Consider the following 26,304-nt stretch of genomic DNA (forward strand, 5'->3'; position numbering starts at 1 on the left):
TCCCACTGGCTTTTGCTGGCTTTGAAGATGGAGGAAGGGGCCCCACCTGCCAAGGAATGTGGGTCACCCTCTAGGAAGTGGATCTTACCCAGAGCCTCTGGAAAGGAATGCAGCCTGATTTTAGCCCGGTGTGACCCATGTCAGGCTTCTGGCCTACGGAAGGACAAGCGAGTAATATTATATGCTTAAGCCATTAAAGTTTGTGACAATTTGTTACAGTAGCAGCTTCAAACTAATCTGAGTGCACTTAGAAATATTTAATCTGACCACTTGCTAAGAAACCGGTAACTACAAATCCCACAATGCTTACCTCTGAGGAAGGAGCTCTAAGCTTCAGACAAGTTAGTACAAATCCAAGTCGAGTTTCTTAGCAACAAACGTATAAACAGCTTCAGAAGCAGCCAGGTGGAGAATAGAATCGCCCACATCTTCCAGACTCTGTCCCTTGGTACAAACTTCTGCATTTTTTTTACTTTAAAAAAGAACAGAGTTAATTTGAAAGATGTAGAAATCATCACTCATGATAATTTTCTCATTTATGGGAATTCGTTGAGTGATAAAAATTGAAGAAATGACGCTTCTTAGAGAGTCCCTGAGTAAAGATAATATCTAAATCCACAGTTAACATCTCTTAGGTCACAGATTCATTTGAAACTCTTTTTCAAAAAATGTACTTATATACCTACACACACAGCTTTGCACTTGGTTTTGTTGGCTTTACAGCCTCCTAAATGTTTATCAACTCGAGTTACAGCAGCTGGTTTAAATGACTATTCTCATGCTATCATAGTTGATATCAGTGAGAAATAAACGTCTTGGAAAACATTCATCCAATAGAGCACAAATTAGCACACTAGAAACAATATTATCTTTATTCTGGTTAACTCTGAGGGACTGGATTTTCTTCAAAGGGCTTATTATCTTTTTGCTTTGTCGTCAGCAGGATCTAAATCTGATCCTTCACTGGGAAAGGATGTGGACTCTGAAATCCTACAACTGTGAGCACTGCGGGAGTGACTTTATCAGCGGCAGGGCTCTGAAGTATCACTTTCAACAGAAGCATCTTGGAAAAGTTCACCGTGAAAAATGTGACCAAGAAGTCCTGAAGGGGAAGCAGCGAGGTCACAGTGAGGTACAGCGAGCGAAAGTGGGGGGCGGGGAGCCAGAATCTCCTTTTCCTAAAACACTTGTGCTTTGTGTTTGTTGGTTCTGTTTTTTTCATTCTCTCATGAAGATTTATTAACAGAAAACTGAAAGGAAAAACTCGTGGCCACAGGCCACAGGTCAGATGCAGTGGTTAAAGCTGCGTGTCTCAGCCTTCTTGGCTCTAAATGACCCATCCTGCAGAGCTGCTGTGAAGGGCACTGGGCAGAATTCCCTGGACCCAGGCGTTATACCCAGGGCAGGCGCTATCGTAATTATTATTCCAAAGTGCTTGTGTGGGGATGGAGTCCTTGCAACCCTAGAATTTTTCACTTTTAATGTGCCCTTAGAGGTAGACTAATTGACTTCCCTTGCCTCCTTTCCCCTCCCCCATTTTACAAATGAAGGATCAAAGACCCAATTAGGTTGAGTGATTAGCCCAAGGCCTGCAAAAGTAAACATCAAAAGAAGAACTGGGCTCTCATTCTTCTGATTTTATAAAATATAAACTAGTGCTTTTTTAAAAATACTTTTTTCAGCAGTATGGTTCTCATGGTTCATTGCTTTATTAATCTGCAGCAGTTTTCCATCTGTGTCAAAAAAAAAAAAAACACCAAAAACCCAAACTAATGGACTTTGCTATGTTTTGAGACCATAGAATGAGAATTCTCTGTGCCCATGAATGGGAGCATTTAGTGAGAAGCCAAATGAAAACCAGCAGATCTCTGAAATAGCTCATATAATTCCTGGATTAAGTATTTACTTTTTCTCAGTCTACACGTGACAGGTCAACCATGGAGACACACAAGCTACACTGGGAAAATCTAGAAGAAAGGAATGGAAAATATATGGATACAAACATATCAAAAACATGTAGGATGTGTTCTAGACGCTTTGGGACAGTCCTTAGTCGGGAGAACCATGAAATACAAGACCATCACTTTACAGCCCGCAAAAGAGGTAATGGAGATGCCCGGTGCCTTCCCTGTATGGATGTTCACGCCGCATAGAAGCTGTCTTGTGGCTTCCCTACGTCAGAGCGTTACAGGTTGTTTCCAAGAATGGCAAATAGAGAGTGCAGAGGGTGGAGCTAGTATATACTTGAGATTGTATACTCTTGGGGCATGCATGTGTACTAAGTCACTTCAGTCGTGTCTGACTCTGTGACCCTAAGGACTGTAGCCCGCCAGGCTCCTCTGTCCATAGGATTCTTCAGGCAAGCATACTGGAGTGGGTTGCCGTTCCCTCCTCTAGGGGATCTTCCTGATGCAGGGATCGAACCTATGTCTCTTAGGTCTCCTGCATTAGCAGGCGGGCTCCTTACGACTAGTGCCACCTGGGAAGCCCATACTCTTGGGGGTGGGGGGTAATTCTGTAGAGGCACCTTGGAGGAGGAAGCTGGGAAACTGAGGCGTTGTGGAAAGAGACAACTCAGAAGCAGCAACAATGGGATAGAATGTCGGGATCCAAGTGGGAGTCAGATTATGGTCTGTCCGTCAGAAATTACCACAAAACTAACGTAATACACCTTCTGCCCTCATATTTATGGTTCTGTCCCCTAAAGTAACTGGTGGTTGCTGCTCTGTGAAAGTCTTTTAAGATAAAACTTTTTTCGGGAAACAATAATTGGCTCCGAATATAAAAGAGTCACTGAAAAGTGATCAGTTTTTAGTGAAATGTCCATAAAAGGAATGGTAACTGTGTTTCAAGCAAAGGAATCAAAATGTACAAAAACAAAAAAACCCCAATCTGTTAATTTGGCATAATTGATGAAATTTAAAGAAGGGGCTGTGTATCCTCTGAGTGTTAATGTAAAATTTATTATTGTTTAGTACTATGTTCTGATTTATAGTGTGATTTCTTCTGTGATCTGTGACTCTTTTGAAGTATGTGTTTTTAAAACTTTCTTAAAGTATGGGATATATTAGCTATTTTGTTACTGATTTCTCATTTAATTGCACATTGGTCAGAGAATGTAATCTGTGTGATATCAGTTCTCTGCTAAGTGTTGAGTTTTATCTATAGCTGAGTATATATTCAATTTCTGTGAAACTTCCATATGTGCTTGAAAGGGAAGGATCAGTTGAAAGTTCATTTCCAGAAAGGATTAGTGAGTTCTTCTTCAAGGCATTTGCCAGAGGCCTCTTTATAATTAATTCTCCATGATAATATGAATTTGTTATATAAACCTAAATGAAAGCCAGTTTATTATTGCAAATTCTCAGGGATTTTTTTGGTGTGTGTATGATCTATCCTGATGTCTTAAGCAGTAGAGAATCCACCTGCCAATGCAGGAGACACAGGAGATGCAGGTTCAAACCCTCAATTGGGAAGATCCCCTGGAGGAGAAAATGGCAACCTACTCCAGTATTCTTGCCTGGAAAATTCCATGGACAGAGGAGCCTGGCGGACTAAAGTCCATGGGGTCATGAAGAGTCAAACATGACTGAGCACGCACACACTATGATGTATCGAGTGCAAATTTATGAAATTTTCTGAACTGTTGAAAGGCATCAGGTATATGCCATCTCAAAATGTGCCAACTCAGCATATTGATTATTTTGAACTTCCCAGCGTCAGGGTCTTTTCCAATGAGCTGGCTCTTATAAGGTGACCAAAGTATTGGAGTTTCAGAATACTCAAGTCTGATTCTTGGTAGTTTTCATTTCTTTTCTGGAAAGGACTCTGTGAACATTAAAAAAAAAATAAGATCAATAAAATCTGTATGCTTTTCCTCTGGTTAATCAGTCTATTGTCAGTTTTGCTCACATGCCCCATTTACTGAACTTAAGAGTTCAATTATTCAGTTCCTTCCTGTGAAGTGTGTGGCCAGTCTCGTCAGCATTTCTGTCTTAAAACACAAACACACACATCCACTAGCATACACGCCTCTAATGTCCTCATTTTAAAAAATGTACTCTCTCTTGATTTCTAGCTGTTGACTCAGTTTCTTCATTTTGAAAACACTGTGCGTGTCTAAGGCAAACATTCCGCAGGTAGAATTTGGCCTGTGGGCTGGCAGTTTAAGACCTTTAGAATAGATGGCTTAACTTAGAGTGCTTTATCCTGGGATCATTTTATTGAAACTTGATAACATACATGTTTTTCATTTAGAAACTTAAAGTGATTTATGAATCAGGGCAAAGACCTTTTCCTGACATAAGAATGGATATCTCAATTTATTCTCAGAGAAATTCAGCCATTTCTCTGTTGGGACTTAGGGTTAACATGCCAGCTAATTCCAGAGGGAGTGAACTCTGCTGGTTCCCCTCACGCCCTACCAGCAGAGACGGTAGGTCTCCCTGTGACAGAACAAGGCAGTCCTGGTAATTAACTAGACGTAACTTGCGTACAAAATTAGATGCTTGTGTCAGACACACACATATCTATTTCTGTGCAGCAAATGTCAAATATTGATCTTTTCTCTATGAAGCCCAAATGTCCACAGGATTTTCACCTCATAATATGTTGGAGTGTAAAGGTCCCCAAGAGCTACAGAGATTTGCAGACCGAAAAATCTGCCCTGCCTCTGGTTCTCAAAGAGCTGCTTGTGCAGCTGAGATCGGTACCCTGCTCCAGCTGATCCAGACTTCCTTTCCGGTGCCGGCCTCCCGAGTGATCCAGGTAATCTGAGCCCCCAGCCCTCAGGCTGGACCTCGCAGCCCTAAGGAAGCCATTCCTTTCTCCTGGAGGTGACGGACATCAATCGGGCAGGGCCATGTGTTCAGAGGCCAGCTTCGCCTTCTGTAGTGGCTGTAAGAGGCCTGCTAGGAGCCCTTTGAAATGCCAGGGCAAGCTGCCGGCTGGTGGGGCAGGCACTCAACCATGTGACAGCTGGAACCCATTAAAGTTGGCAGTTTTTGCCCAAGGGGTGAAAGTGCCTTTACATTGGCAGGGCCAAAGACTTGGCTCTCACTAGACCGATGCTTTTAAATGCTTAAGGGAATTTCAGGCAAAGGAGGTACGCCTGTCCCCCAGAGCACTGTTTCATGCCTGAGCAACCTGCCTATGGAAGTAATTAGGTGCTGTCTTGATGGACTTCCTCTCAGCCTAAAGACAGTTCACTGTGTCCGGGAACAGTTGTCCACAGAGCGCAGGGTCATTCTGTGAAAACTGCCTTGAAGGAAAATACCCTGAACACAATGAAGGGGTCCTAACAACAATGATGGCGTGATTTCCCTTCTATCATTATTATTTATAATGTTAGTATCACTACTACATAGTATCTAATCAGTGTTTAGAGGGAAAAAAAAATATGGGACATAGTTCTGAGGGCTTTTTTTTTTTTTTTTTTTACCATTTTTCCATTTCTTCATTTTAAAGTGCACACGATTGTTATAAAAGTATCTTTAAGCCTTGTCTATTTAAAATAAAAATGTTAACTTTTAATGTAACAATAGCAAAGATGATTTAAGAGTATGATTAAATGCTACCTAATAAGCAGTGGAAAAAGCCTGAATATGAAAGAGCATATTTTCTTCCACAGAAATAAAGCATGATCACAGGAGCTAGAAATGGGGAGTCAGAGTTCTATTCCCGTCCCACAAGGTGAAAACAAGGGCTGGTGATCAACTAAGTTGTGAAATTGCTGTGCCCTATATTCCATTCTTACCCCACTCCAGTACTCTAGCCTGGAAAATCCCATGGATGGAGGAGCCTGTTGGGCTGCAGTCCATGGTGTCGCCAAGAGTCGGACACGACTGAGCGACTTCACATTCACTTGTCACTTTCATGCATTGGAGAAGGAAATGGCAACCCACTCCAGTGTTCTTGCCTGGAGAATCCCAGGGACGGCAGAGCCTGATGGGCTGACGTCTATGGGGTCGCACAGAGTCGGACACGACTGAAGCAACTTAGCGGCATATACCATTCTTGGAGGTTGACTGTACATGTTAGCACATTACAAACTCTCTCTGGTTAAGGAAGCACTAAAAACTACATTTCCCACATTCACTTGCTACTGTGACAAAATGGGTTTCCTCAATTAGTTGCACTACCACAAGACTGAGTCCAGAACCGAGTGAAGTCAGAGCAAAGGCCGGAGGGCACAGGGTGCCTATTTCACCTGGTCCAGATGTAGCGGGTACGGGATGACTTTGAAGCCGAGGGTTCTGGCAATGACTTCCTGTCTCTGGATTTTTAGCAGGGCAGGCATTTCTGGGATTGCACAGGCAGCTTCTCGATCCTTAGGTGTCAGCTAAGGCATATAATCCTAGAGTCAGCAGTTGCCATCACAGCTCTCAGAACAGGCTCTATAGCACAGGAAGCTCAGCTCAGTGCTCTGTGATGACCCCCGTGGGTGGATGGTGGTGGTGGGAGGGAGGTCAAAGAGGGAGAGGATATATGTGTACATATGGCTGATTCACGTCATTGTACAGCAGAAACTAACACAACACTGTAAAGCAATTATATTCTAGAAAAAAAAGGTTGGCTAGGTCGGTGCCAAGAATAAAACTGGCACATTGCTGCTTGCTTGAGCAAGCCCCATGGTGCCTGACGGAATGGGCTGTTGGAAGTCCTTAAGAAATTAACATGCAATAAATGGCAGAGGACTGAGAGCTTTACAGTGTTTTCTAAACTTCTTGAGAAATTGTGTTGTCACAGTCTGTTGACAGGTCGCTTTTACCTTGTGGATGTAATGTTCCCCAAATCATACGTAACAGCTTCTTTTACTGCTAAAGAGCGTCCTTTGGGAAATTGCAACCAAAGTTTTCTTTGAGTGCTAAGTAGAGCAAGGCTGTGCTGCTAACTAATTTAAGTTTTGACTTTTATAAAATTATATTTAGTTAAGAGATTTGCAATAAGTACTCATTAATTATAATGACAGAATACTTTATTGAACTCATTGGTGATCTATTTGGAAATATAGCAAACAAACGCCCTCCAGAAGCACCAGTCACTCAAGGTTTCAACTGGTAGGAATGGGTTTATTTCAGGACACCTAGGTACCACATGTACTAGTGGGGAATTTAATTCCCGCCTTTGTGGACTCCTCACAATCAAGTGGCTCTCAAGTAGAAACTCTGAGAACTTCTAGCTCTCGTTATTCATAAGGATTTTCAGACTTTTCCTGCAAATTCTGCTTTCTTCCCATAACTGAACCTAAGTTTAGTTGTGAACCATCGTAGATGACTTTCTTCTCCTGTCTTTTTTTACACCCCCCCCAGGTTGAGGGAAGATAAAGTAGCATATATTTAAGCTATTCACAGTGTTAATTGACTGAAACATGCTACAGCCAGGAATCTACACTTCCCTCAAGGTTAGCTGAGCTTTCCCCCACATCGTGCCCGCTGTCTTCACAGGGTGGTTCTTATGTGAAAGGGACCGACACCCAAGGATGCTCGGAGATTGACATCATCCTGCTCAGTGAGGTGTTTGCCGATGTGAACCATTTCAAGAAACAACTGAGAGAAGGGTTGGAGACTCTGAGAGAAAGCTTGACGCGAACTGCATATGGGAACAGGTCTGGGTGAATGCACTTCTGTGAATTCTTCATTTCAAAGGTGAAAAAGACTGCCAGAGGAAACTCAGCACAGGAGACCATTATTGAGTAATGTTACTTGTATAAGTGAACATTAAATTCTTGGGAGAAAACTTGGAGGGATTGCCCCGGGGGCATTTTTTTTTTTTAAAGACTTCTAGCTAAACTTTCAAGGAAATTCATGAATTTGAGATCCTATGATTTAAGGACTAATTATATCTTCTCCAATGCACCTTTATTCAATTTCCCTCTCTTAGCTGAAATCTGACCCTGAGGAATGCAAACAGGAAGGACTGAGAAAGGTGCCTCCAAGTAGGAAGAATCTTTGGAGACACATTTGTCTGATAAACATTCCCTTCAGCAATGTCCTGGGGTCGTTTGCTGAAATGGCTTTGCTGACATTACACGAAAGCTTTCTTTGCCCTCAATGTTGAATTCGCCAGCTAGACAGAACTTTTGTTTTTTTTGGTGAGTTACAAAAAGAAAAGAAGAAAGAAAAAACCTTGACACGTTGCTATTTATTTTTCTATTTCAATTTTACATCTTCTGCTATTTTATTCAGTCTAATGAATTGTGGATGAAAAAAAAAATACAAAAAACTATGTCGTAAAGTGAGTAAAGCATTTTTGGGGGAGAAAAATAGACCAGGCTGTGTGCCACTTCAATCCTAAAATAAGATCCATGTTTTAAAACAACGTCCCAGAACTGTTTATTAATTTAAATAATAGATTCATTACCAAGCCCTTGCTTCAAATTAGTATACAGAACTAGTTTGAATGTGTCTTTTAATGAAAAACACTACCTTTAGGAATACCAAACACCTACTAAATTGTGGTAGTTAGCAAAGACGTCAGATGAATGGCATGATGGTGACTATAATGAAGCACGCTGGGGTTGGAAAGGCAAAAAGGGAAGTGATGGAGTTTCACATACGATTACACTTTGAACAGGGAAAGACCACCTTTAAGAAAAGAAAAAAAAAAAAAAGAAATAGGAGAATGTGTTTTTCATTTTTACCCATTGCTTCTTCCAAGTTTTCCCCATTAGATTTGTAAACTATAGGTTACATTATATCATTGTTATTATTATTTATCAAAATAGGACAGTTAAAGTACTCTCAAGGCACATTAAAAATAAGAGTTGGGGTATACCCTTTCCCTGGTGACCTTATTTGGAATCAGAATCTTTGTCCTTCACTGTAATGTCCTAATTCTATACTCCCTGCCCGCTCAGCGTCAAAGACCCTAATTGATGAGCTCTCCCTAACTCCTTTTCCTCTCCTCTGGATATCAGGCAGGCACTCTTCTCCTGGACAAAATATGCTTGAAGCTTTTATTTTGTTGGATTTCTAGAATGAATTTTGAAGTAGAACCTATGAAAAAGAACAGCTCTGAAAACCTTCATTTACTTGTTCTAATTGTTCCTAAAAACAAGCAAGCTCATTTTCTAAGTTCTATTCCTTCTATGCTTTCAACTCATTAAATAATTTAATTGACAAGCCTTTAAAGTTGAACCGAATTCCCAGGTAACCACCATCCTTTCCTTCATGTTTATTAAATGCCTATTCTTTTTCTCAGAGTGATTTTTCAAGGGGCTATAATGGTTTTAGTTCAGCGCAGAATATACCTTATCCCCTATTTTGTTTTGCTGACGATTTTGGCAAAAAAAAAAAGGAGCATATTTGCAGGATGAATGAGACTTTAAGGCAGCCTGAGTGGAAAGGATTGTGAAGTCAGGAAAGGAGATAGATTGTCCAGGATGTTGCCTTGTACTAATATCTGTATACAGCAGTTGCTTTTTCTGGCTTTATTCTCTGCTTTTCAGAGCAACCAAGACCACACTGTGACTCACTTGAAGGGCAAATTGAATTAAAAATGGAAAAGAAGCAGATATGTGAGTCTGACAGTTGGTTTTGACTCCCACCCACTGAGAGAGTAAAAACGTTTATTGTTTCAGTTGATACCTGGTTTTTGGTGATATATTGTTTGTTGCTGTTATTTTTAAAGCTATTCAGTTACTTTATTTTGAAAGATGAGTGTGAGAAAAGCCTTTCTTGTCCTTTGGAACAAGTCCACGTTTTAACCTACCAGTAACAGCAACTGTTCTATGTCAGTCATTTTCTGGGCGCTGCTTATGAATGAAACCTCAGGAGACTTGCCCCGTAAGCCCAAAGTACTAGAAATCGTTTATGCACCAGAGGCACGGGGCTCCTTTCTGCACACACTGGTGTGTTTATTATTGAAAACCACAATGGGGAAACGTATTCTGAGCTTTTAATAAGACACTGCTGTAAAAAATGCATCATGTCTATAACTTGTTAGTTATGTTTGTGATTGGGATTTCTGCCCATTAGCTCTTATTTCTAATTGCTTTGATTTAGAGATCTTAGAAAAACAAGAAGCCCTCTTTATATTATCAGGTCAGATAACTTAAGACCCTTTTCTGATACATGACCCTTTTAAAGCCACAGGACAGGACAGAGTTGTCCTGACAAGACATGGCCAAGATAAAACATGTTGATGGATTAGGCTGAAATCAAGTGGACAGTGGCAAATATATCATCTGAGGACTCATGATCAAGCACTGCCAGGATCCATGTCCCATTTCCACTGATATTAATAGCAAAAATATTTTGAGATACTCATTGGATATTAAATTGCATGTAAATTAGCCTAGGATAGTACTGACATTCTCATTAATCTTGACCCATTCTAAAAGTGATCTGAACTCCCCAATTGATTCAATCTCTCATTTAAGCCCTCTGGCATTCACAAGAGTAAACTTTATCCACGTAGGACAGAGTCTACCAAACACAGAGTTTTTATATTGAGCATAGCAAAATCTGCCTCTAAATGATGATAGGAGTGTTAGGCTACTGGTTTGTTTCACTCCTTTCACCCTTCCTGACTGAGAGAGAAGGATATAGTCATGATAATAATGATTTAACATATTCCTTTGGTGGTGTGTGTATGTGCTCAGTCATGTCCGACTCATTGCGACCCAGTGGACTGTAGCCCACCAGGCTCCTCTGTCCATAGGATTTCAGGCAAGAATGCTGGAGTGGGTTGCCATTTCCTCTTCTAGGGGATCTTCCCAACCCAGGGATCAAACTCGAGTCTCCTGTGTCTCCTGCATTGGCAGGTGGATTCTCTACCACTTGAGCCACCTTCATGTTCTTGACATTTAGAGAAAAGTGCTGAGGGGATTTAAAATTTCAGAAATCTTGTTCAATTCAAACGAAAGGACATTATATATGCAATTTTTTTTTTTTTTTCATTTTGGATGATGCCTTTTGGCTTGTCTTTCAGGTCACAGTCTCTTCTGCTATATGTAATTTTTGTTAAATTTTTCTGTAATTTCTTAAGTTCAATTATTTTTTTCGGTTCTGTAATTTCCATTTTTTAATATATAGAAAATCTATCTCTGGTTTAATTTTTCATCTTTTTGTCTCCTTGTGCTATCTGTTCCTCTGTTCACTGAACATATTAATCAGTTAAAATCTCATCCATTTATGCCAATATTTGGATCACCTATGGGGTCTGTTTCTACAGTTTGGTTTTCTTCTTAGTTTAACATGTTATAGCCCTGTCTCTTAGAATTCCTAGTGATTTGAAATTTCATTTCTAGTGATTTAAAGATTAAAACCAGGGCCCTGTGCATTAAACATCTTAGATGCTTTAGCTGATGGTCTCTTTTTCCAGAGAGGGGTATCCTTTCCTCACCAAATGGATAGAATAAGAGTTGATCACCCAGGTCGCACCCCCAAACCCATTGACTAAAACTATCTGGAGGTGAGCCAAGGCATCAATACTTCTTAAGGACCTCCAGCTGTCTCCAACATGCCGCTGAGTTCCTCAGCATTACAGTCCAGCAGCTTCACCAAGTCCTCTCCTCTAACCTTTGTCTCCACAGTCCCCGAGACTAAATCCCGATGCATGTTGTCTCAGCCTGGACAGACTACCTACACCTCCATTCAGCTTTTCAAGATGACGTTTTGCTTCATTTCATAACCATACCTGTCCCAGGCATCTTCAGAACTCAGCAGATGTTTGGAGGGAAAAGCAGGTCATATCTTGAGTTCAATTCTCCACCCTTCCCTTCTCATCATGCTTGTGATTTCCAAGTCTTTGCATTGCTTCAGCCTCATAAGCTTGATAAAGTTCTACTTGTTTCTTGAACCCCCAAAGCTTCTCCCTGTCCAAAGTCTTTATTTTCAGCTTCTTGTCTATTTCCCAAATCAGCGTATGTCCCCAGGAAACAAGGCAGCTGACTATGAGTCCATCTCTCCACAATCTGCCGCCCCAGTCCTCACTAAATCCTGACCTTTCTAGCAGCAACCCTCCAGTACCTCTAAGACACACATGCATATAATTTTTTAAATCGAGTTTTCCAGTTGTTCCCAATGAGCATTGGTTGGCTGTTCACTATTCCCTTATACTCAGAAATAGAAGTCTAGTTCTCTTATTTCATTTAATCATATTCATAATTAACAGTATCTTATGCCCCAATCCATGTTTAGATAATAATTCATTTAAAAATTATTCATCATCTACTATGTGTCAGATACTAGGGATAGAACAGTGAACAAAACAAACAGTTCCTGCCTGTGTGCACCTTATACCCCCCTACAAGAGAAATAAATAATACAATGCCAAGCGGTCCCAAGGCTATGGTTTTTCCAGTAGTCATGTATGGATGTGAGAGTTGGACTGTGAAGAAAGCTGAGTGCCGAAGAATTGATGCTTTTGAACTGTGGTGTTGGAGAAGACTCTTGAGAGTCCCTTGGACTGCAAGGAGATCCAACCAGTCCATTCTGAAGGAGATCAGTCCTGAGTGTTCTTTGGAAGGACTGATGCTAAAGCTGAAACTCCAATACTTTGGCCACCTCATGCAAAGAGTTGACTCATTGGAAAAGACTCCGATGCTGGGAGGGCTTAGGGGCAGGAGGAGAAGGGGACGACAGAGGATGAGATGGCTGGATGGCATCACCGACTCGATGGACATGAGTTTGAGTGAACTCCGGGAGTTGGGGAGAAGGCAATGGCACCCCACTCCAGTACTCTTGCCTGGAAAATCCTATGGACGGAGGAGCCTGGTGGGCCGCAGTCCATGGGGTCGCTAAGAGTTGGACAAGACTCAGCGACTTCACTTTCACTTTTCACTTTCCTGCATTGGAGAAAGAAATGGCAACCCACTCCAGTGTTCTTGCCTGGAGAATCCCAGGGACGGGGGAGCCTCGTGGTCTGCCATCTATGGGGTCACACAGAGTCAGACACAACTGAAGCGACTTAGCAGCAGCAGCAGCTGCCGGGAGTAGGTGATGGACAGGGAGGCCTGGCGTGCTGCGATTCATGGGGTCGCAAAGAGTCAGACACGACTGAGCGACTGAACTGAACTGAACTGAAGAAACATAAAACAGGGTAAGGAGATAGGGAATAGGGAAGGAGTTCTTGTTTTAAAGGATGGCCAGGAAAGGCCAAATGGGGCAGCAGGGACCTGAATGAAGCCGGCATCCAGCTGTGCGAATTATTTGAGTTAATTGTAGTCCAGATAGAGGAACAGAAACTGCAAGGTCCAGGGAAGGGAACGCCCCTGGCATGCCCAAGAAGGTGCCAAGGGAGCACCAAGGCTAGAAATAGGTGAAGGATGGTCAAAACTCATCTCATTTTTCTCTTTTCTTTCTCTAATCATTCATACAATGTCATGCTTCTTTTCTAAGGATACTAATGGGAAAGAGAACACCACTGTCTCTAAGATTCAGTTTTTTATGTACTGAAAGTCTTCACAGCCATTCCTTTGAGATCATGGCTTACTATGATATCCTGGGACCTACACCTTCCACAGGTAAGGTTTATTTGTTTGGTTTCCCAAGAAACCTTTAAAATGGCTATTGATTTAATATGTATTTATGGGGGACTGACCACATCCAGATACAGTACTGAGCTAGGCTTCTGGAAGAACTGAATCGCTTATTGGTTTTGGAAGTCACTTTTTTTCCCCTGCAGTGTATTAACACCAGTCATCCTTATGTTACCAGTTTTAAGAAGTAGGATCAAGTATGAACTAGTTGTCCAATATAACAAGGGCCTTCCAAAGTGGTGCTGGGGGTGAAGAACCACCTGCCAAGGCAGGAGATGTAAGAGACCTGAGTTCCATCCCTGGGTTGGGAAGATCCCCTGGAGGAGGGCATGGCAACCCCTCCCGCATTATTGCCTGGAGAATCCCATGGACAAAGGAGCCTGGCGGGCTATAGTCCACAGGGTCACAAAAAGTCAGACACAACTGAAATGACTAAAGCATGCATGCCAGTATAATAGAGTGGGAAAAGAACACAGAACAAGTTTGGACTTGGCCTGCAAGGAGCTGCTTTTTATTTATTTATTTATTTTTTAAATTGAAGAATAATTGCTTTACAGAATTGTGTTGGTTTCTACCAAATATTGATATGAATTGACCATAGGTTTACATATGTTCCCTCTCTCTTGAACTTGCATCCCTAAGATTTTGTGGTATCTAGAGTGAGATATCGGAGAAGGCACTGGCAACCCACTCCAGTACTCTTGCCTGGAAACTCCCATGGATGGAGGAGCCTGGTGAGCTGCAGTCCATGGGGTCGCTAAGAGTCAGACACGACTGACCGACTTCACTTTCACTTTTCGCTTTCCTGCATTGGAGAAGGAAATGGCAACCCACTCCAGTGTTCTTGCCTGGAGAATCCCAGGAACGGGGGAGCCTGGTAGGCTGCCGTCTATGGGGTTGCACAGAGTCGGACATGACTGAAGTGACTTAGCAGCAGTAGCAGCATCAGAGTGAGATATGAAGCATAACCACTAATCATACTCAGAAAAGGGGAGATAGAGTATCTCCATTTTAGGCAAAAATATGAGGGCCCTATTATGGATTGGATGTTTGTGTCCCGCAAAATTCACACTTTGAAGCCTACCCCCAGACGAGATCGTCTTGAGGTGAGGCCTCTGAGAGGTGTCAACAATTCGGTTTAGATGACATCATGGGCGTGAGGCCCAGTGATGGGATTCATGCCTTTTGTTAGAGGAGACACCGGAACTTCCTCTCTCAACCACATGAACAGGGAGTGGGAAGTCAGCCTTCACCTCCAAGGTAAGCCAGGAAGAAGGCTCTCACCAGGAACCAAATTTTCCAACACCGTGATCATAGACTTCCCAGCCTCCAAAACTGAGAAAATAAATAATTTCTGTTGTTTAAGCCACCTCATCTGTGTTATCTTTGTTTTAATAGCCCAATCAGAGTCTCAGATGACTCAGGGATTTATATAGATGTAAATGTAGCCTCTAGAAAACTTGGGGCTTGAGTGTAAGTGTCTGCTTGACTGAAACATTGGTATATTCTCTGCAGGGCAAAATGTAGAATGGAAAAGGCCATAGCAATGTGTGAGCCCTGCTCTGGCTTAGCAGCAGGTATCAAATATGTTCATTGATCTATTGATTCATATACTCGATTCAACCATCATTTCTGGAATACCTACCTCGTACCATTAAATACTTAACAATGAATTCCGTAGGAGCTCAATATTTTTGCTCTTTTGGAGCTCACATTTGGGAGAGGAGAGGTTCATGAGCCACTAATCCTTAAATATTTCCTTCCTCTCTCTGTGTCTTTGTACTATGTGTCTCCTGATAAACCTTTCTTGTCCCATCCTACTCTCAGCCTTGAAAGTTTCTCCTTACCCTTCAAGACCTGGTGCACCTCTGGTGACCTTCCTTCCCTCATCAGTCCTTTCTGGACCTGCCTCTTCTGCATTCCAATGGAATCCCCCATGGTTTGCTGCTGGAACATGTTCCCCTTATATTGCCATTGTGCATTGCATTTGGAGGTCTTTGAGGATAAAGTTTGCATTTGTGCCTGAAGTGAAAATGAAAGTCACTCAGTTGTGTCTGACTCTTTGGGACCCATGGACTGGGATTCTCCAGGCCAGAATACTGGAGTGGGTAGCCTTTCCCTTCTCCAGGAGGTCTTCCTAACCAGGGATTGAACCCAGGTCTCCTGCATTGCAGGAGGATTCTTTACCAGCTGAGCCACCAGGGAGCCCGCATTTGTGCCTAGAACTTTTTTATTCAATAAATATGCATTGGAAAAGGGAATGAATGAGTATAGCATTGATCCTACCCTTTCTCAGCCAAACTCCAGTGGAATATGTTGACTTTCTTAATCTGGTTCTTTACTTATCAGCACTGTTGGACAATGAGCTGCTCATATTAAAATTCTGTTGTGCTATAATTTGTCAATACATATGTTCTGCATGCCTACCATGTTCTAGGAACTGTGTTAGGCCTGGGGGCACAAATATGAATAAGACATAGTTGACTTTATAGTCTGGAGGGCCTTACAGTCTGGAGACACACAAATAGGTCATTTTATTATAATATCATCTACATTGGGCAGAGATAAGGAGAACTCTGAGATAAGAAGGGCTACTAGGAAGGAGGGTGTGAACTCAGCCCAACCTGAGTTTTTAGTAACCCTATGATACTCTTCCGGGAGAAGGCAATGGCACCTCACTCCAGTACTCTTGCCTGGAAAATCCCACGGATGGAGGAGCCTGGTAGGCTGCAGTCCATGGGGTCGCTAGGAGTTGGACACGACTGAGTGACTTCACATTCACTTTTCACTTTCATGAATTGGAGAAGGAAATGGCAACCCACTCCAGTGTTCTTGCCTGGAGTATCCCAGGGACAGGGGAGCCTGGTGGGCTGCCGTCTATGGGGTTGCACAGTCGGACACGACTGAAGTGACTTAGCAGCATGATACTCTTCCTGAACCTATGATGTTTTTTAAATGTTGTGATTTATCCCACACCTATTACATGGCATATATAATTCTCATTGCCTTAAGATTAATCTGATAAATGAACCTGCACAAGAAACCTGAAAAGAAGCTATTTTCCCAGTTTGAATATTTAAAAACTGAGCCTTAGAAAAGTTAAGAAACTTGCCCACATTTATGTAGTTAGTAAATGTAAGAACTGGGATGACAATCCAGGTCTCTCTCCTTGTGTAGGCCCTGTGTAGACTGACATGACATCAAAGTTATGTAATACACAGTACATACTGGGCTTGAGGCCAAGTCTCAACTCTATTTCACATTATCTATGTGAACTTAGGTAAGTCATGAGAAACTCTGAAGCCTTGCTTTTCATCTATAAACTGAGATAAGAAAGTTACCTCAAGGACAGTTGTAAGAATCAAAAGATTTAATTTCAAATCACATAGCATGCAACTGTATTTAGTTCAATGAATATTTATTAAGAAAAGATACTTCCTTCTCCTTAGGTCTCACCATAGCCCATGAAGCTCTCATGTTTGTGTAAAATGCTTTTTTTTTTTTTTTTTCTTGTGTGCAGACTTCAAAAGCACAATTGTTAGCCATCTCTTGGGTAGTCTTGAGAATCTGAGTTTATATCAGTAGCTCTGAAGCTAGAATGTCTCCCAGTGGAGCATAAGTATATTTTTACTCTGGCTTCTAATTCCCCTGAGTTCTTGAGCACAGTTGTGTGAAATGAATTTTTAAAAGACTGAAATTATTATGTAACCCTGCTTCTCTCCACTGATGATGGGGAATGGGTTTGACAGGAGAGGAGCAATTTAGAGAAGTCCTAGGATTCCAGGGAATTTTAATGGGCAGCTAAATGTTGCCAGTGATTGTCAGAGCAAGACTCAGATGATCACGTCAAATCCTCACAGGCATCTTAATATTATTCCCTGCACATCTCACATCTATGCTAGACAATTAATAGTTTGCCCCTTCTGCCACAATGAAGCCCAAAGCCATGAGGTTTGATAAGGGTGTGGTTGACAGTATTTCTGCTCCAGATATGATTCCAGATCAGCAGTAGCAGCATCACTTAAGAACTTGTTAGACATACAGAATCTTGGGCACCACCCTAGACCTACTGAGTTGGAAACTGCATTGCAAAAGATCTCCAAGTGACTCTTGTGCTCATTAAAGTCTGAGAAGTATGGAATTAGCCTCTGATTAGGAAGCATTTGGGCTCAGATCTCACCTGTGACATAGGATAGTAAAATGGCATTAGATGGCTTGACTTCCTAGCTGTGTGACTTCGGGAAACAATTTCTCCAACCCTATTTCCTTATTTGTGAATGGGAGATAATAATAGTTGCTACATCAATGGTTGTTAAAGAGGAAATATGTTAATAAATGTAGAGTGCTTACAATATTTACTTGACTAATGGCAAGGGACCCAAGTATGACTGTTTTACAAAAGATGATGGTGATAAAATAAACTCATCTAAGTCACAACAGAGTAGGAACAGACAGTCACAAGCCTCAAAAATAATTTAAGTTAGAGACCACCAACTTAGGTTCCTGTCAGTGAAGAATCTTGAAGTAGGGGAAATGTTGATACAGAGGTGGGTTTGAGTAGATAATCTCTGGGTCAGCCAAGACGCCTTATCAGATAATAGGAAAAGGTCATCAAATATCTGATACACCTATTGTATACCCAAATTTAAGTTAAAATATTGCTTCTCTACCTTTTATCATCATAAACCTGAGTTTTTGTCTAAGTCTGTTTGCTAAAAAAAGTTAGACCGTCAGTAAAATTCAAAGGGTATTTTAAGAGTTGTAATGACTGTTGCCTTGTAAGTTTAGGACTAGAATCTATTGGCTCTAACAGCATTTATGAGAATATTTGCCATAAACAGCTTCATTTGTTCATCTATATTTATTACAGGAATCTGATTTTACTCTCAATCCTGTTGATCATCAGTCTACTCTTCTGTCTCCGATTTGGCCCTAAACAAGTGGACCTGTATAAAAGGACTGTACAGACACTCTTAAAATTAGAAATCCAGATAAAGGCATAAAGCTTTTTTTTTTTTTTTTTTTTTTTTACAGTGTTTTACAAGTAAAATAGTTTCTTGCCAATTAACCTAAAACTATGTATTGCAGAATCTAAATGTGCCATGATTAACAAGTGTGTCATTGTGTGACAATTTAATTGGGCAGGACAGGTACATATAAAGGTATACAAAATAGATTCATATTCAGTTCAGTTCAGTCCCTCAGTCGTGTCTGACTCTTCGTGACCCCATGAATCACAGCACGCCAGGCCTCCCTGTCCATCACCAACTCCCAGAGTTCACTCAAACTCACGTCCATCGAGTCGGTGATGCCATCCAGCCATCTCATCCTCTGTCGTCCCCTTCTCCTCCTGCCTCCAATCCCTCCCAGCATCAGAGTCTTTTCCACTGAGTCAACTCTTCGCATGAGGTGGCCAAAGTACTGGAGTTTCAGCTTTAGCATCATTCCTTCCAAAGAAATCCCAGGGCTGATCTCCTTTAGAATGGACTGGTTGGATCTCCTTACAGTCCAAGGGACTCTCAAGAGTCTTCTCCAACACCACAGTTCAAAAGCATCAATTCTTACATCCATACATGACCACAGGAAAAACCATAGCCTTGACTAGATGGACCTTTGTTGGCAAAGTAATGTCTCTGCTTTTCAATATGCTATCTAGGTTGGTCATAACTTTCCTTCCAAGGAGTAAGCATCTTTTAATTTCATGGCTCAAGTCACCATCTGCAGTGATTTTGGAGCCCCCAAAAGTAAAGTCTGACACTGTTTCCCCATCTATTTCCCATGAAGTGATGGGACCATATGCCATGATCTTCGTCTTCTGAATGTTGAGCTTTAAGCCAACTTTTTCACTCTCCACTTTCACTTTCATCAAGAGCCTTTTTAGTTCCTCTTCACTTTCTGCCATAAGGGTGGTGTCATCTGCATATCTGAGGTTATTGATATTTCTCCCAGCAATCTTGATGCCAGCTTGTGTTTCTTCCAGTCCAGCGTTTCTCATGATGTACTCTGCATATAAGTTAAATTAGCAGGGTGACAATATACAGCCTTGACGTACTCCTTTTCCTATTTGGAACCAGTTTGTTGTTCCATGTCCAGTTCTAACTGTTGCTTCCTGACCTGCATACAGATTTCTCAAGAGGCAGGTCAGGTGGTCTGGTATTCCCTTCTCTCAGAATTTTCCACAGCTGATTGTGATCCACACAGTCAAAGGCTTGGCATAGTCAATAAAGAAGAAATAGATGTTTTTCTGGAACTCTCTTGCTTTTTCCATGATCCAGAGGATGTTGGCAATTTGATCTCTGGTTCCTCTGCCTTTTTTAAAACCAGCTTGAACATCAGGAAGTTCATGGTTCACGTATTGCTGAAGCCTGGCTTGGAGAATTTTGAGCATCACTTTACTAGTGTGTGAGATGAGTGCAATTGTGCGGTAGTATGAGCATTCTTTAGCATTGCCTTGCTTTGGGATTGGAATGAAAACTGACCTTTTGAAGTCCTGTAGCCACTGCTGAGTTTTCCAAATTTTCTGGCATATTGAGTGCAGCACTTTCACAGCATCATCTTTCAGGATTTGGAGTAGCTCAACTGGAATTCCATCACCTCCACTAGCTTTGTTCATAGTGATGCTTTCTAAGGCCCACTTGACTTCACATTCCAGGATGTCTGGCTGTAGGTCAGTGATCACACCATCGTGATTATCTGGGTCGTGAAGACCTTTTTTGTACAGTTCTTCTGTGTATTCTTGCCACCTCTTCTTGTGTCTAATTGGGAAAATTTAAGTAGATTATGATAAAAGATACTGGACATTTATATATCATTCAGTTAGAATAAGCACAACCTGACTTAATGATGTTTTGTGAGATTTTATGATGTCTTATGAGTAGTAATAAGATAGAGATGTCTATTTGGTCATGCTTGCTATTTAACCTCGTCTTCCTCCCTCATTAATGTAGTGCTAACTGCCAGATTGTTTTCAATGTGACCAAAAGGCATCTTTTAAAGTCATCTCTATTTTTGTAAATAGAATCAATTCCTTCAAGTGTCCAGGTAGTAGACTGTCTTCTGAAAATATATATACAGATAATAACCACTTAGATAATTAAACAGAAGAGATTGTATAGGTTCTTGTGCACAGAGCATTATGGTATTTAGTTTATATGCTGGATGATATTTGCAAACGGTAATGAAATTTGCTTCTGAGAAATAAACTTCCTCTGCTGATAGAAAATTTTCCTCCTCAGATGAGAAAGATTTCCCTGCACTAGCGTTTGCTCCGTTTGAACTGCTCTGGTACCATAATGTCGGAGTTTCCTCTTTGAATCACTGGGGTAGACCGTGATAACTCTCCTAAGTACAGAAATGGTTTTGTTTTAAATGCTGAAGTTCTAACTAATCAGAGTAACATAGCTCGTTGGTACCGCGGGAAACCAGGAGAGGAAAGGAGGGGGAAAGTCTCATGGTTGTCTTTGTTCCCTGGTGTTTACAGATTTAAAACTTCACCTTTACTGCAAGCTATACCCTTGTAAGGACAGTGACGAGGCCCAGCTGTGTGCCTTGGCCCTCGTACGATACCAAGTGGATTTCGTCAAGGCCTCTGTCGTAAGGGTGAAGGAGCTCATTCGTTTAATGATACATTGGCTCAAGACATCATTTGCCAGCCCCACCGAAGAGAACAAGTATGTAACCAGCACATGGGTACCCGTGAGCCTTTCGATTTTCACGTTCCTTTTCTCTGCTCTTTCAGGTCCCACGTCTTTCTTTGGTAGGCAGAGCGAATACGTGTAGAGAGGGAAAGAGAGAGAGAGAAAGGAGAGAGAGAGAATGAGGGTTGTTATAAAATACGGAACATCTGTCTTCTATTATTCCAGGTATAACAAAACGATTTGGTAGAAACCAAAATACTCAGTGGCATAACCAAATGGGTTGCTGCAAGGAAGGAAGGCCCAGGAAAGGAAAAGGGAAACTGTTAGCATGATCTGCACGAGTCCTTCAGTGTTCACATTTGGTGTGCCTTCCACTGTAGGCGATTCTAACAGAGCAGAGTCATCCTCTGTGGAGATGCTGCTGCTGCTGCTGCTGCTAAGTCGCTTCAGTTGTGTCTGACTCTGTGTGACCCTATAGATGGCAGCCTGCCAGGCTCCCTCGTCCCTGGGATTCTCCAGGCAAGAACACTGGAGTGGGGTGCCATTGCCTTCTTCTGTGGAGATGGGCCGCCTCCAAAGTTGATGATGTGGCTGTTGTAGTCTTCTTCCCTCACTTTGATAGCAACAGACTCTAATGTAAAGTAAAGGGATGTGAGGGAGACTCAGATACTGGTTTTAAGTACTATAAGATAAACTTTTGAAAAACAGCTAGAATATAGTTATATGAATTCTCCATTTGGCAGTAAAAGCAGAGACGGGGTTTATTATAACATATTTATATATGGCCATTTTCTACATGGAATAAATCTTCATCTTTATATGAAGTTGTTAACAATCTTGATTTGTTCATCTGAATCACACTCTGTTTACTCTTTATATGTTTCTCTGTTTAATATTGATGATAACATTAGGCGGTTTGTTAAAACATACATTACTCCTGTGTAGTTACCGCCTATCTCTATGCATCTCTAACCATCCTATATATTTTTTTCTCTTTTGGTTGAGTAAAAATTTACTAGTGAAAACAGAAAAAGAAATAAACCTTCTTACCTTGAGGAGATTTTTGGTCAGATGACAAGCCTGGTTTTGAAATCTAACAAAATTTTTTTTTTTTTGGTAGTGGAAAGCATTTACAGGTCTGCAAGAAGAAACTTATGTATTAATGTAGCAGAAAAATCATTCTAAGACTTAAAAAGGTGGTATTGTGGGGAATTTGGACCACATATGTCCCAATATGATAATTGGTTTTCTATTTTGGGAAAGTAATCTGGCAATGTGTATTAAGTATTTATTATGTGTTAAGGATTTTAAAATATTTGAACCATTTGTCAACTTAATTCCCCTCTGAGTTAAAAAGAAAAAAAAGGTAAAAGTCAGAAGTAAAATAAATATTTCTTACTATTTGGTTTTAAAAGAAGAATTGAGGCCATTTGTATTAAAATATCATTAAAAAAGAGTATGCAAAATGAAGATTTTAAAAAGAGAGATCCGAAATGCTTAGATGAACTACCCTTACAGAAAATAAATCACATTAAAAAAAGTAATTTGTGTAAGCATACTCAGAATAGTGCTACTAAAGATAATGAAAATTGGGAAGGAAAATTTCCCTGAGGTGCAAGTAAATTTGTCATATAATTTTGATGAACTACTATTCAAGAAAAGTTTGGGAAACATGGAAACATTTACATGAAACAATTTCAAATGACTAAAACAGGATACAAAATAATATGAACACATATCAGAGCTATATAAATATATATGTAATAATGGTATAAAAATGTGAAGTAAAATAGTTCAATGCTTATTAAGTCTCCCCCGACCTCTACTATATTTTCTTTCATAAAATGTGAAGAACATCTCCTGCTTGAGTAACTTCCAACCATGATTTACTTTGGGCATTTGGGAACATCAGTAGAAATGGATTTTAAATCCTGTGTTCATTGTTGACAGCCCCTGAGGGAGAATCACAGGGACTGAGCTACTGATTATCTGAAATCACTGAAATGACTCACTATTCATTACCAGGACAAGAGACTTTGTCTACTTTTAGTTTTTCTATTTCCTTCATTGAGGTAAAAACAAATGTTTAATGTAATAGTAGGAAAATGCTACTCTGTTTCCCCTAAATTCTATTAGAGGAAAAAAATTGCATAATTTTGCAATATATCATCAAAAGATATTTCTATGACTAATGGATGCCAAGGCAGTAAAAACACATATTTGGATATCAACCATTATGAAATCCTAAAATTCTCATGTTGGATTTTTTCCTCTTTTCCTCCCAAGTTTGTTTATCAACTTTCATTTTTTCCCCTGATAAATAAACTACAATTTAAAAGACTTAATATAAAAAAAGCAAACACATTTCTTTCTTCATCTTCAATCCCCAACTCCCAACAATGTGTTTAGAGCATATTCTCCAAGTTTGTTTTCTGTGTATGCTTAATTTTTTAAAATGTATTTGCTGTTTATTGTTTTAAAATTTTTTCGGTTAATTTACATTGTATCTTTAGATCTGTACATTGTGAGCTATCTTGCTTCTTGTACAGGACAACACTGTCTAAAATAGAAAGTGAGGTTCAAATACGAGCCTCATATGCAATATGATATATTCTAGTAGCCACATTAAAGAGGTAAAAAGTAATAGGCGAAAGTAATTTTAATATTTACCCGGTATATCCAAAATGTTATCTTTATAATATGAAATCAACGAAAAAATCACTCACATATTTTACTTTCTTTATATTTCTTGAAAATATAGTATATACTTAAACTAGCCACGTGTCAAATGCTCATATTCACATATGGCTGGGGGCTGCCATCTTGGACAGTGCAGTAGGACATGTACCATGAAATCATCTAATTAGTCCCCTACTGATAAACATTCCAGTATTTACTATTTCAAACAATAAAATAAAAAACATACTTTTGTTTATATCTGTCTTTGAGTACTTGTAGATGTTTCTACAGAGTGAATTCATGGAAGTGAAAAATGCTAGGTCAATAGGATGGAACAAGTCAAATTTTAATAGAATTGACTCCAAAAAATACTTTATTAATTTAGAGTTTCACCTATAGAGTGTTCATCTCCTCACAAACTCACCGATGTTGGATATTAAAATTCCTGCTTTTCGCCAATCGGGTTGATGGAAATATTGTTATTATTTGCTAAGTAGTGAGATTGAGAGTGAAATTTCATCCTGTTAATTGCCTTTAGAGCTGGGATTTTTCTCATAACTGAATAAACTTGTCTTCACTTTCTGGGTTCATTCTGTGTCTAGATTTCGGAGACTTCCCTCCTCTTACACAGTGGAGCTCCTCACCATATATATCTGGGAACGGGCGGAGAAGCCCCTGTCCTTCAGCCTGGTGCAGGGAATGAGGGCAGTCCTCAAACTTCTGGTTCAATACGCAGATATCGACGTGGTTTGGCACCGACACTATCCTCGCAAGTTCCCCGTTCTTGTAAAAGTTACCCAGAAGCGCACGAGGTAACTGTTTCTCTTCCCTACCCCCTTAGGATATAGGAAATGGGTCTGTCATCAAGGAAGGAAGTCTGGAGCAAAGAGTAGCTTTAATGGGATTCAGTGTAAATGAGACGGCCCTGATTACTACAAAGTCATTTCCTTTAATTGCTTCTCACAGAACTCTAATTCTAAAGTGCGAATTAAGAGGAATTTGAGCACAACGAATAGAATGTGGTTATAGACAACAAGTGAAGTGGAAACAGAAGACCTAATCCAGGGAGGACAGATTTCCTCAGTTGGGAAGGGAAAATGAGTAGGAGTCAGGGTTGGTGGGGTTCCAACAGGCGTGGCTGGTCCTCCCATGGTTCCCGGGGATTCCTTTTCTTAATAGAATTACATCTTTAACTCCAGCATTCCCCTCTTCTACCAATATGGCATCTCTGGTGGTTCAGACGGTAAAGAATCCACCTGCAATTCAGGAGACCTGGGTTCGGTCCCTGAGTTGGGAAGATCTCCTGGAGGAGGGCATGGCAACCCACTCTAGGATTCTTGCCTGGAGAATCCCATGGACAGAAGAGCCTGGTGGGTTACAGTCCATGGGGTCGCAAAGAGTCGGACACGACTGTAAGCACACAGCACAACCATCGGGCAAATTGAAACTGGTTTAGAAATGGAGAGTGGGAGGTTTGTTTTGCTTTGTTTTAGGCCATTCATTTTAGACCCTGTAAATCCTACTGTCAACGTGTGTGACACCTGCAATGCCTGGGATGAAGTTGCCCATGTGGCGAAACTTAGCTTACGGAAGCCTCTCTTCAGCGGAGTGAGAGCTGAGCCCCCCTGGCTTTTCACAGATGCCTGGTAAACTGGGTGAGGAGCTACTTACTGTCCTTGCATTTCTGTGGAGAAATAAAAAGGGTTCAAAACGTATTGCCAAGAAGAACACTCTGGATGAAAAGCAATGTGAAGAAAATTGTCTAAATGTAATTAACCACTTTAGTGAACCCAATCTTTAATAAACATTGCTTCAGATAAAGAGATCTGCTTCAGCCTTTAAGAGAATTGAATTCCCCTCCCCCATTTTTTGGATTCACTTGCTTTGGTGGCCTTGTGACCAGAAAACATTCAAAAAAAAAAAAATCCAAGTGTCGACAGTAAACAAATAAATAAAGCCCCAAAATCCATTGAGAGAGGATTAACTGAAAGGGTAAAATAGCTCCCATTTTTTAGTTTTAGTTCATTAAAGTTTCAGGTTGACTTTTCTTTTTTAATACTTCATTTTTGTTTATTTGGCTGCATCCATCTTAGGGGTGGCATGAGGGATCTTTCTTGCAGCATGCAGGCTGTGTAGTTGTGGTATGTGGGCTTAGTTGCCCTGGGGCATGTAGTATCTTAGTTCCCTGACCAGGGATCCAACCCAGTCCCCTGTACTGGAAGGCAGATTTTTAACCCCTGGACCACCAGGGAAGTCATTCCTATTAACTTTTCAATTCTGACAACTAGGTACTTCCCTGGGTCACCTGCATTTTCAGAATTTTCACTATGAAAACCTGCTCGCACTAAGTACTGTCTATTTACTTGCAGACATCATCTAGCTAATTACTACATGGAAATATGGAAATATCTGAGAGCTACACGAGGGATTGCCTCAGAATAAATTGTTTCCAAAAGCATTTTATGGCTACCTGCGTCAGAACTCCCAGGTCAGAGTGGAGCCGCA

The 26,304-nt window shown here is 40.8% G+C and overlaps 1 protein-coding gene across 1 annotated transcript; it reads left to right on the top strand.

Annotated features, from left to right (window-relative positions):
* The first annotated feature begins 368 nt into the window (after positions 1–368).
* Positions 369–25,622, top strand: LOC100296257 (2'-5'-oligoadenylate synthase 1). The gene is made up of 9 exons (XM_015472372.3): positions 369–448; positions 944–1,132; positions 1,917–2,103; positions 4,577–4,767; positions 7,446–7,606; positions 13,344–13,468; positions 20,964–21,153; positions 24,402–24,611; positions 25,293–25,622. The coding sequence occupies exons 2-9, from the start codon at positions 974–976 to the stop codon at positions 25,447–25,449; spliced, it is 1,380 nt and encodes a 459-aa protein (XP_015327858.1). The 5' UTR covers positions 369–448; positions 944–973; the 3' UTR covers positions 25,450–25,622.
* The last annotated feature ends 682 nt before the right edge of the window (positions 25,623–26,304 follow it).

This window comes from Bos taurus, chromosome 7, assembly GCF_002263795.3.
Source record: "Bos taurus isolate L1 Dominette 01449 registration number 42190680 breed Hereford chromosome 7, ARS-UCD2.0, whole genome shotgun sequence".
Lineage (NCBI taxonomy): Eukaryota > Metazoa > Chordata > Mammalia > Artiodactyla > Bovidae > Bos > Bos taurus.

Coding starts and splice junctions, on each gene's coding strand:
- LOC100296257 (XM_015472372.3), top strand. CDS start 974: ATGTGGACTCTGAAATCCTACAACTGTGAGCACTGCGGGAGTGACTTT. Junction 2,104..4,576: donor CTTTACAGCCCGCAAAAGAG/GTAATGGAGATG, acceptor TTCTCTATGAAG/CCCAAATGTCCACAGGATTT. Junction 7,607..13,343: donor CGAACTGCATATGGGAACAG/GTCTGGGTGAAT, acceptor TTCTTTTCTAAG/GATACTAATGGGAAAGAGAA.